This window comes from Oryx dammah, unplaced genomic scaffold, assembly GCF_014754425.2.
Source record: "Oryx dammah isolate SB20612 unplaced genomic scaffold, SCBI_Odam_1.1 HiC_scaffold_2, whole genome shotgun sequence".
NCBI classification, from domain to species: Eukaryota; Metazoa; Chordata; class Mammalia; order Artiodactyla; family Bovidae; genus Oryx; species Oryx dammah.
In genome coordinates, this window is record NW_024070186.1 from 160,760,328 (window position 1) to 160,772,848 (window position 12,521).

The following is a 12,521-nucleotide window of genomic DNA, read 5'->3' on the forward strand; positions in this document are numbered from 1 at the left end:
AAACACACACAAACACACACATACAAACAAGCATTAAAGAGCCTTAGGATGCATCTTTATTTTATACTATGATGCTAAAGAAAAGAAGTATCTGACATGGTGTTCCCTTAATCTTCAGGAAGGTCAATGGTTTCTGTAAAGTAGAATTTTTGCGAGAGAGGGAGATATGAGGCCAGCTGCAGTGCCAACAGCAAATTATTTAGATCTAGTTATCTGCGCCTGAAATGACTGTTTATTAAAACATACATTGAAAACACTTTTTTATGCATAAGCCATGTTCATTTCAGGAGCTGGCATAGAATGGCATGTGTAGTTATGTCAACACAGGAAAAGAACTATTAAGCAACAAAATACATTTCAAAAATGGAGAAAAACATGACAGTGCAGCTTATGTTGTTATTTTCTTGTTTATGGAGTTGTACCCATGTAGTCTTGGGTTCAGGAGTCTTACTACATCTAGTGATTTGTTCTGATTTTTTGCAAGTTATGTATATTTATTTTTGGCCACACCATGCAGCATGGGGGAATCTTAGTTCCATGACCAGGGATCAAAACCATGCCACCTGCAATGGAAGCCCAGAGTCTTAACCACTGGACCACCAAGGAAGTCCCAGAATATTTTAATAGAAACACACACTTTAACTTTTGTGGTGATAATTCAAACTAAAGGACATTTCCATAGAAAAGTCTGTCATTTTCAAGGTGATGTTTTGCACTTGGGAGTCTGCTAATCACTGGGGGATCCAGAGTTTTATTCTCAGCATCTGTGATCCGCGCCCCCTACTTTTTTTTTTTTTTCCATTTAAGAGTTCCTTTCAGGGACTTTCCTAGTGGTCCAAAGGTTAAAAATCCACCTTGCAGGGCTTCCCTGGTGGCTCAGACCATAAAGAATCTGGCCACAATGCGGGAGACCTAGGTTCAATCTCTTGGTTGAGAAGATCCCCTGGAGAAGGGAATGGCAACCCACTCCAGTATTCTTGCCTGGAGAGTTCCATTGACAGAGGAGCATGGCAGGCTACACTGCATAGGGAAGCATCCCCCTATAATTAAAAGAAAATGATAAATAAAAATCCACCTTGCAATGCAGGGGGGACATGGGATCAATCCCTGGTTGGGGAATGAAGATCCCACATACCATGGGACAACTAAGCCCAAAGGTCACAGCTAGAGTCCATGAGCCACAACAAAAGAAGCCCCGTGACATGAAGAAGATCCCCGGTGCTGCAGCTAAGATCCCACAAAGCCAAATTAAATAAATATTCAAAAAAAAAAAGTTCCTTTCATTTCTCAGGTTTGTAAAACACTGCTGAAGTTTAAGCCTAGTTTGGGCAGAAGGGTATTCAGCTGGGAGCTGGAGTCACTTGTGGTTTAAAGGGCTTTCAAGGAAATCATTACCACGAAAGTCCCATTGGAAGTATCTGGGTCAACCAGGCAAAGACACAGTTCATCTCCTGCTGCAGGGAACTGCACCCATTGCAGAGGTCAGGCCTGGGAACATCTGGGCCCGACACTCCACACTTCCTCGGAATTGTCCCATACTCTCTTGGGCTCCCTGGTAGATGGTTAAAGAATCTGCCCGCAATGCAGGAGACCCGGGTTCACTTTCTGGCTCCAGAAGATACCCTGGAGAAGGGATTGGTACCCTGTTCCAGTATGCTTGCCTGGAGAATCCTCACGGACAGAGGAACCTGGTGGGCTAGAGTCCACGGGGTCACAAAGTAAGACACGACAGAGCAACTAACATACACACACTCTTGGGGAGGAAAGAAAACACTACTAGAGAAATGGTGAGCTGGCTTGTATTGCCCTTGAAGGCTTAGGCCCTTCTGCCCTCCCTGGAAGGGCTCATCACTCACAGTGGAGAAGAACCAGCCACTCCATCACAGAGCCAAGGACTTGGGAGGTCCCTTGTACCTCAGGTGGCCAGTGTCCACTGGAAATCATGGGGTAGCCCCTCTGGTCTCCCTTGGCCTTCAGTCCGGCATGTCCTGGTGGACCATGCTTCAATTCCCTGCTAGCGCTCACAGACCTCCTCAACTCGGGGGAGCCGGAGAGGGCCCAGTGGAATAGTAAAATGAGAAGTGAAGATGGGGAGAGGCTTGCGCAACTTGTCTGCCTCTTGCAAAACGTTTGTTTCTCCTTAGAGCTCAAGTTTTTGGCTTTAGACTGGAGAAGGGGGCAGCGGGAGTTGGGGGGAAGTGGTGGAGGAAACAGACCCAGGACATATTCTGCCCGACAGTGTGGGTAGCTCTGTCCTGTGTGCTCATCCCAGTTTTTAATCACAAGCCTGGGGAGGATCTGTTTGTGTTTCATCACAGCTGAAAGACTTGCATGGCAGTGAAATTGTCTGTAGGTGAGGGTGGTAGTAAATATTAGCCCTGCTTCCTTTCCTTGTGAAAAGCAAATGAAATTCTGCATGAGGGAGTGCTCTGTAAGCCATCCAGAGCTGTATGACTGGGAACTATTGATCATAATCTATGAAGGCACATGGTTTAAAGGAAAGAGCTCTGGTTTGGCTGTTACAAGATCTTGGTTCACCGACCCACAAGCTGTGTGACGTTGAAAGTCTTTCCACTTTTCAGGGCTTAGTTTGGTGTTGTTTTGCGGGACGCTGGGGAGAGGGTCCATTCCTAAAAATGGGGCTAGCCTCTGCCCTACTTAAGCTAGAGGGCTGTGATTGTATCAGGAGAGAAAACATGAGGAAGTTCTTTGTGAACCTGAAAGAGACTGCCTGAAATTGGTCCTGTAGATGTCTCAAGGTTGTTACACCCAAATAAAGATAATTCATTATCAGACTTCGCTGGTGGCACAGTGGATGGGAACCTGCCTGCCAATGCAGGAGACAGGGTTTGATCCCTGGTCTGGGAAGATTCCACCTGCTGCGGAGCAACTAAGCCAGTGCACCACAACTACTGAAGCCTGTATGCTCCAGGGCCCGAGAGCCACGACTAACGAGCCCTTGCGCCGCAACTACTGAAGCCCGCGCACCCTACAGCCAGCAAGCCAAACCACTGAGCTCACGCGCCTAATGCCTGTGCTCCACACCAGGAAAACCCAAGCACTGCAGTGAAGACCCAGCGTAGCCAAAAGAAAAAAAAAAAAAAGAACTTCATTATCTTTTCCCCCCAAACAGCTCCTTTCCCAGGATTTTTAGTTTGGCATGACCACTGCTTAAAGAACATAAAAAGAGCATATTCATTGTCTCCAAACAACCATGACTCGGGCTGATTCAGGAAGCACAAACCAAGGACCACTTCTGTGGAGACTTCCCAAGCTTTGTACCATACTCACATTTAGTAATTGTATCATCTCCTGTTTTTCTATGGTGATCAGCAGTGACAGAAACCAGGAGCAGACCTAGGCTATTCTCTCCAGGGAGTCTTTTTTTTTCTTTTTTTCTGGCTGTGTCTCTGGTTGAGGCATGCAGGTATAGTTGCCCCTAGTTGAGGCATGCGGGTATAACTGCCCCTAGTTGAGGCATGCGGGTATAGTTGCCCCGTGGCATCTGGGATCTTAGTTCCCGGCCAGGGATTGAACCCATGTCCCCTGCATTGGAAGGTGGATTCTTAACCATTGGATCACAGGGAGGTCCCCTCACCAGGGAATCTTGCCAGAGGCTTTCTGTGTTCTGTTCAGGGCCTTTCTTCCCTCCTTTAGTATCCACCCTCACCTACTCCACTACCCTGGGGCACTCTGCTTCATAAGAGGAGATATAGGCTCCCTGACAAATAGCCTTCCTGCTACCCACTAAAACAAGAATACATACCCACTTTCTGTATGAAGGATCTTCGCTGTTAATCACTATGGGGAAATAGATGGAGGAGGGGGACTAAAATACCAAAAAATGAGGGTTACAAGGCTGACAAAGGTTTCATACTAGTGAGCCTTCATTCCTAACTTACTCTGAGGTGGTAAATGAAAATCTCTTTGGCTCTCGTTCTCAGCTTTTATTCCTGAAAGCTGTACTTCTCTCAACCAGCACCCTCCCGCCTCCCCTTAGGTTTCGGGATCCCTGTGGGCAAGTAACTGTCAGCATCCTCTCTGGTGTCCCAGTGCTTAGCACAGAGCCTCAGCACACACTGAGCACGTACTACATGCCAAGTACAGTATGAAGGCTTTACACGGATTATCTCTCTCTGCTCAGATGATCCCTTGAGGTATGACTACGCCCTGGTACTACTATGCCCATTTTAGAGAAAGGAAACGGGCACAGAGAGGTAAAGTAAGTTGTCAAAGGACACACAACTGTTAACTGGCAGAGCTGGGATCTGGTCCCAGGCAGTCTGACTCCAGAGCCCACACTCTTAAAGCGCTATGCTGTGCTGTGCTTAGTCGCTCAGTCGTGTCTGAGTCTTTGCAACCCCAAGGACTGTAGCCTGCCAGGCTTCTCTGCCCATGGGAATTCTCCAGACAAGAATACTAGAATGAGTTGCCGCACCCTTCTCCAGGGGATCTTCCCAACCAAGGGATTGAACCCAGGTCTCCCCAATTACAGACGGATTCTTTACGCTCTGGGCCACCAGGGAAGCCCAAAAGCACTATGCTGGAGACATTTAAATATTTGTTGAATATATCAAACAAACTTATACCCACTTCCCATCCCATATCAATCTTTTCCCGTTTCTCTATAACATCCCTTGCTCACTTCAGTTCTCTGAATTCCCTAGCCCAAACTCCCAAGTATTTCTTGCAGTTTACAGCAGCCTCCTAACTGTTCTTCACTGGACCAGTGGTTTTTAACCTTCTTTCAATCTTAGAGCCTGTGGAGAATTTGACTGATGAAAGCTATGGATATTTCCCCAGATTAATAACCACATACACAAAAATGCCATGTGTAATGGGGGAGGAGCAAGGAGCACATATCACCTTAAATCCATCCAGGAGCCCTCAGGTTTCCTTTCTATTGTTGGGGGTGGGGTGGGGGTGGTGGTGGGATTGTGAAAGCGGAAACCCCTCTGCAGAACTAACTAGGCCAGGTTCTTCTTTCTAGACTTATCTCCAGTCATATATCCTAAGTTTAGCTAGCGCGTACAGGGCAAGTATTTTCGCATCTGCTTTTAAAGTTCTTGCTACTTAGAACACTCTTCCCCTCCACTCCAACCTGGCGCAGTTTTCACCAAAGTCTGTTGCCTCTTAGATGCGTTCCCTGACACCGCAATACCCTCAATCTGTCGGAGAAACTCCCTCGCCTGTGTGCCTGTAACATTGTTACCACGTTATCGCAGTGGCTAAGATGCCTCTTGCCTCACTGTGTGCTCCTACAAAGCAGGGATGGTGTGTCAGTCATCACTGTATCCTCGACGTTCTAGAACGCGCGTGGCACCGTGTAGGTACCCACAACGTTTATTAAACTCGTTTTTGGGTAGCTCGGCTCACAGTCCGCGATCGGCAAGCTCACTACAGGTTTGGAGAAGACAAACACGCTTAGCAGAGAGCCGAGCGATCCAAGTCCTTTTCGTGGTGAATCAGCCAGAGGAACAGTGAGCGTGAAGCCTGGCTCTGGGAATAGGTTAACCGAGGCAACCGCTTGAGCACACGAGTGAGTAACCCCAGCAAGACCTGAGACTCAGGGTCAAGAGGAAGGAAGCCGCACGGCATGCTGGGATCTGCGGGATGTACGGCCGCATTGCACGCCGGGACTTGTAGTCCGCCTCCTCCCCCACCCCGCCCCGGCCAGGCCCCTCAGACCCGTTACATTCGGCTACATTCAACCACATCTTTACACAGATACGGTGCAGTTTTGATCGTCTAGCACAGAATGAAGAGTCTTCTTAAGCCAAGTTACCAATTAGCACTTTTTAGAGTAAATACCTTTTCGGAGTCAGCGACCGAGAAAGCGCACTGGGGTTCGGATGCGCACGCGCAACGCTCGTAGGTTTCCCCCCCCCCATCTCTCTCCTCGAGTGCCCGCAGCAGGCCCCGCCCCCGGAAACGCCGGCTCCGCGCGCGTGCGTCGTCCTCGTGAGGCTGCCTTGAGCCGGGTGGCGCAGGCGCAGTGTCCCCGGGCCAAGATGGCGGCGCGGCGCTCCACACGCTGGTTGCTGGTGGCTGTGGGGACCCCGCGGCTGCCGGCGGCTGCGGGGAGAGGGGCCCGGCCGCCCTTGGGGGGCGTAGTGGGGACGTCGCTGGGCCGCAGTTTGAGCGTCACCACCTTCCCGCCTTCCCTGGGAGGTCGCGGTCCCCGGGCGCTGCTGACATTGAGACCCGGTGTCAGCTTCACAGGTGAGGGCAGGCTCTAGCGCCCAAGGCCTGGAAAGGAGTGACTCGGTTCGCTCCAGCTACGGGGGTAGCGGGATGGAGTGTGTCTTCTGACCTACTTGCGGAACCGCTCGGGGGAGGTGGGCCGGCAGGAGGCAGAGAGGCCCAAATGGCTGCTCAGAAGCAGTGAGGAAGAGCTGCGTGGAGCCTCGAGCGGAGGGGACGAAACGCTCCGAGGCCGTGAACCTTCACCTCTCTGGCAACATTTCTGGAGGCCTCTTTCCCGCCATGTAGTGCTCCCCTGCTCAATTCCTTTCTCATCCCTGTACTTCCTAGCCTGTAGAGGCGGGGCAGAGGTAACTGCCATTTGGTGAGCACCGGCTCTTGGGCTCGGTGGGCATTGTGTACCTCATTTCACTTGACGGTAACAGCCCTACAAGGTGGGGATGATCATCCCCATTTTAAAGAATGGGAAACTGAGGTTCTAGCAGAGTTGACCCGCCCAAGGTCATAAAGTTAGATAAAGAGAGTTGTCCCGAACCTAGAGTTATTCTTTCAGAGCTTAGTCTCTTTCTGCCACACGGTGTAAATCGAAGGGCACACTGTTTTTTAGAGGTCCTTATGTTGGTTATTGGGCTTCCCTGGTGGCTCAGTGCGGTAGAGAATCTGGCCTGCCAGTGCAGGAGACGCAGGTTCTATCCCTGGGTCGGGGAGATCGCCTGGAGAAGGAAATGGCACCCCACTCCATTATTGGTACCTGGGAAATCCCACGGGCAGAGCCTGGCGGGCTACAGTCCTTAGAGTCGGGAAGAGTTGAACACTTTAGGGACTGAGCACTGTGTGTTGGTTATTGCAATAAAAATGCAAACTAATATTTACTAAGCACTTCCTATGTATGAGGCATGGATTGCTTCCATGAGGTAGACACTTACTATTATTTGGCCAAGCTGATGGTCTTGTGGGATGTTAGTCCCCCAACCAGGAGTAGAGCTGGGCCCCTGCAGTGAAAGTGAGAACTCCTAACCACTGGACTGCCAGGGAATTTCCACTATTATTCTGTTTTATAGGTTAAGAACCTGAGTCTTAGATGATAACCTGTAGAATGTCACAAAACTAAAAAGTGATCGCTCTTTGCCTGCTGCTTCTGTAATTGATGGGGGTGATGTTGAATTAGCATATATTAAGCTTTTTAGCTTAGCCGTGGTGGTTTCTTATGCTGTGTGTTTGGGCAATTTCCCTTATAGTGAGATAAGGAAGGAGGAAACATTGAACCACTAATTATGTGCCTGAGTTGTGCTAGATGTTTGTGTCCCCTAGAATTTGTGCAAATGCTATTTTATCTATAAACTTACAGAGATGATTAATTAGAGGGTCCTGACAAGGTAATTTACTTAAGATAATGTCCTGATAAGATCCAGTTTTGTAATGCTTACATAAAAGCCAGTCATTATATATCAGTAATTGTGATTGCCTTGTACAGTGAACACTGGTTCCAGTTGTGTGTGTGTGTGTGTGAGAGAGAGACAGAGAGACCTGGGTGGATTATTTAAATCCTTTTGTGTTTCTCATCCTTAATTGAAAATATTTTAATTTACAGGTATTTATTGAGGACTTGTCATATGTCAGGTTCTGTTCTAGGTACTGGGGATACAGCAGAGAACAAAGAGATGGGATATGATTTTGGTCAGGTGGTCCCATTTGTTTATTCTGTTCCTGCTACCTATATTTCCTCACAGTAGTCTGCCCTGGTTTCCTCAGGATTTGGAAATGATGTCATGCTGTATTTCTCAATATGAGCAAAAGTGGTCATTTTTAGGTTTTGCCAACATTTTCTAATATCAAGGTTGTTGTGAATAGCATTTGCCTGCATCTTTATGCTGAAATATAATTCCTTAGATATCTTAAGAGTCAGACACGACTGAGCAAATTCACTTTAGATATCTATGAAGGTAAATTTGTTCATATCACGTATACACATTTGGGGAACATTTTTTAGTGATTGTGTATGTGTGAAAGGAGACAGACAAGCGCTAAATACTGAGCCTGGCATGGGGTCATTACTGAGGAACTACGCGGTCAGCTGTCCTTTTCCCCAAGTGAGCCCAGTGCCCAGTGTATCAGGTATTGAACATGTGTGAGAGGCAGCGTCCTTCATGGTGCTCTGTTACCTATCACATCTTAGGGCATCAACTCAGCTCCCAAACGTTGGTCTGCGATCTCATCGCAAATCCAGTAGTACGATTAGCTGATGTTAAAACAACACTTTAAATCTGACTTTTTCTCCCAGAGTAGAAGGTAGTTACTTCACACCTTCTCCCAGAGTGGAAGGTTGGCTATTCTTGGAATGACTTGGAGGCTCATCCTGTTCTGGCTTGTTCTGAAATGGTCCAGACATTTATTGGTCATATCTTGGGTGGTGGGGAATATATCTATTAAGTGAACTCTTGCTGCTGCTGCTGCTGCTGCTAAGTCGCTTCAGTCATGTCCAACTCTGTGCGACCCCAAAGATGGCAGCCCACCAGGCTCCCCCGTCCCTCGGGATTCTCCAGGCAAGAACACTGGAGTGGGTTGCCATTTGCTAATCATTTATGCTTTTGGGATGGTGTCAGAAGCCATCAAACTTCTACTGGTTCAATGTGACTTGCCTTTATATTCGGTTTTACACGTTACTGTCTCCTGTTCTTAACCCAAGCCCAAGTTGTCTCCTCATGATGTTGAACCTGCAGCTTCCAGAACCTTTGCCACTACTGACCTCTGCCTTCTGGATTAAAGGGGGATAGGGGGAAGAGGCAGGGTGGGTCAGGGTAACCCCTCACTCCTGCAGTGAAGTGAAGCGCTCAGACACTAGCTCTGCTGTTTTTTCTCAAATATGACCAAAGAAAGTGGTCCCTGCTGCTCCCGCTCTGTCTGCTTTTCATATTTGCAGGAAATCTATGGTCAGTCAGTGTGGGGGATCCAGAAAATATGGATTTGCTTCCTGCTTCTGATTTGTAATGGCAAACCAGTATTCTTGCCTTGAGAACCCCATGAACAGTATGAAAAGGCAAAAAGGTAGGACACTGAAAGATGAACTCCCCAGGTCAGTAGGTGCCCAATATACTGCTGGAGATCAGTGGAGAAATAACTCCAAAAAGAATGAAAAGATGGAGGCAAAGCAACACCACCACCCAGTTGTGGATGTGACTGGTGATGGAAGTAAAGTCCAATGCTGTAAAGAGCAATGTTGCAGAGGAACCCGGAATGTTAGGTCCATAAATCAAGGCAAATTGGAAATGGTCAAAACAGGAGATGGCAAGAGTGAACATCGATATTTTAGGAATCAGCAAACTAAAATGGACTGAAATGGGTGAATTTAACTCAGATGACCATTATATCTACTACGGTGGGCAAGAATCCCTTAGAAGAAATGGAGTAGCCATCATAGTCAAAAAAAGAGTCCGAAATGCAGTTCTTGGATGCAATCTCAAAAACAACAGAAAGATCTCTGTTCGTTTCCAAGGCAAACCATTGCATATCACAATAATCCAAGTCTATGCCTTGACCAGTAATGCTGGAGGAGCTGAAGTTGAACGGTTCTATGAAGACCTACAAGACCTTCTAGAACTAACACCCAAAAAAGATGTCCTTTTCATTATAGGGGACTGGAATGCAAAAGTAGGAAGTAAAGAAATACCTGGAGTAACAGGCAAATTTGGCCTTGGAGTACGGAATGAAGCAGGGCAAAGGCTAGTGGAGTTTTGCCAAGAGAACGTAGTAGTTGTAGCAAACACCCTCTTCCAACCACTTGAGAGACGACTTTACACATGGACATCACCAGATGGTCAATATGAAAATCAGATTGATTATATTCTTTGCAGCCAAAGATGGAGAAGCTCTATACAGTCAGCAAAAACAAGACCAGGAGCAACTGTGGCTCAGATCGTGAACTTATTGCCAAATTCAGACTTAAATTGAAGAAAGTAGGGAAAACCACTAGACCTTTCATGTATGACCTAAGTCAAATCCCTTACAACTATACAGTGGAAGTGAGAAATAGATTCAAGGGATTAGATCTGATAGAGTGCCTGAAGAACTATGGACGGAAGTCCATGACATTGTACAGGAGGCAGGGATCAAGACCATCCCCCCAAAAAGAAATACAAAAAGACAAAATGGTTGTCTGAGGAGGCCTTACAAATAGCTGTGAAAAGGAGAAGTGAAAAGCAAAGGAGTAAAGGAAAGATATACCCATTTGAATGCAGAGTTCCAAAGAATAGCAAGGAGAGATTTAAGAAAACCTTCTTCAGTGATCAGTGCAAAGAGATAGAGAAAAACTTGTAGAATGGGAAAGACTAGAGATCTTTTCAAGAAAATTAGAGATACCAAGGAAACATTTCATGCAAAGATGGGCTTAATAAAGGACAGAAATGATGTGGACCTAATAGAAACAGAAGATACTAAGAAGAGGTGGCAAGAATACACAGAACTATACAAAAAAGATCTTCACGACCAAGATAATCATGATGGTGTGATCACTCACTTAGAGCCAGACATCCTGGAATGTGAAGTCAAGTGGGCCTTAGAAAGCATCGCTATGAACAAAGCTAGTGGAAGTGATGGAATTCCAGTTGAACTATTTCAAGTCCTAAAAGATAATGCTGTGAAAGTGTTGCACTCAATATACCAGCAAATTTGGGAAACTCAGCAGTGGCCACAGGACTGGAAAAGGGCAGTTTTCATTCCAATCCCAAAGAAAGGCAATGCCAAAGAATGCTCAAACTACTGCACAATTGCACTCATCTCACATGCTAGTAAAGTAATGCTCAAAATTCTCCAAGCCAGGCTTCAGCAGTATGTGAACCGTGAACTTCCAGATGTTCAAGCTGGTTTTAGAAAAGGCAGAGGAACCAGAGATCATATTGCCAACATCCATTGGATCATTGAAAAAGTGAGAGAGTTCCAGAGAAACATCTACTTCTGATTTATTGACTATGCCAAAGCCTTTGACAGTGTGGATCACAATAAACTGTGGAAAATTCTTCAAGAGATGGGAATACCAGACCACCTGACCTACCTCTTGAGAAACTTATATGCAGGTTAGGAAGCAACAGTTAGAACTGGACATGGATCAACAGACTGGTTCCAAATCAGGAAAGGAGTACGTCAAGGCTGTATATTGTCACCCTGCTTATTTAACTTATATGCAGAATATGTCATGAGAAATGCTGGACTGGATGAAGCACAAGCTGGAATAAAGATTGCTGGGAGAAATATCAGTAACCTCAGCTATGCAGATGACACCACCCTTGTGGCAGAATGTGAAGAACAACTAAAGAGCCTCTTGATGAAAGTGAAAGAGGAGAGTGAAAAAGTTGGCTTGAAACTCAACATTCAGAAAACGAAGATCATGGCATCTGGTCTCATTACTTTATGGGAAATAGATGGGGAAACAATGGAAACAGTGACAGACGTTATTTTCTTGGGCTCCAGAATCACTGCAGGTGGTGACTGCAGCCATGAAATTAAAAGACGCTTGCTCCTTGGAAGGAAAGCTATGACCAACCTAGACAGCATATTAAAAAGCAGAGACATTACTGTGCCAACAGAGGTCCATCTAGTCAAAGCTGTGGTTTTTCCAGTAGTCGTGTATGGATGTGAGAGTTGTACTATAAAGAAAGCTGAGTGCCGAAGAATTGATGCTTTTGAGCTGTGGTGTTGGAGAAGACTCTTGAAAGTCCCTTGGACTGCAAGGAGATCCAACCAGTCCATCCTAAAGGAGATCAGTCCTGAGTATTCATTAGAAGGACTGATGCTGAAACTCCAATACTTTGGCCACATGATGCAAAGAGCTGACTCATTTGATAAGACCCTGATGCTGGGAAAGATTGAAGGCCGGAGGAGACAGGGGCGACAGGATAAGATAGTTGGATGGCATCACCAACTCAATGGACATGAGTTTGAGGAAACTCTGAAAGTTGGTGATGGACAGGGATGCCTGGTGTGCTGCAGTCCATGGGGTCGCAAAGAGTCAGACATGACTGAGCGACTGAACTGAACTGACTGTTTCCTACTTGTTCTCATGTCTGATTATCCTTAATCTTGGCACCCTTCCTGGATATGCTCAATACCCTTGGCTGTCTTTTGTGCCTACACAGATTTTAAGTAGTTTCCTAGTCCTTGTTAATGGTTTGAGAGTTCTTTTTCATGCAGATCTGATCAAGTCTCTGTTTAAGACTTGCAGTAGCTCTCTGTTGTCCTCAGGATAAAATCCAACTTTAGCATCACTGAGTTGATGGATGTGAGTTTGAGCAAATTTGGGGAGATAGTGAAGGATAGGGAAGAGT

At 46.5% G+C, this 12,521-nt stretch overlaps 1 protein-coding gene across 2 annotated transcripts in view; it reads left to right on the forward strand.

Moving 5' to 3' along the window:
• Nucleotides 1–5,994: 5,994 nt before the first annotated feature.
• DNAJA3 (DnaJ heat shock protein family (Hsp40) member A3) overlaps nucleotides 5,995–12,521 on the forward strand; it is a 30,781-nt gene continuing 24,254 nt past the window's right edge. The window contains exon 1 of one of the 2 annotated variants that reach the window (XM_040255829.1): nucleotides 5,995–6,222. In XM_040255829.1, coding sequence (XP_040111763.1) covers nucleotides 6,012–6,222 — 211 coding nt within the window. In that variant the 5' untranslated portion in view covers nucleotides 5,995–6,011. The remainder of the gene's footprint in view (nucleotides 6,223–12,521) is intronic. The other variant, XM_040255822.1, reaches the window with a different exon arrangement.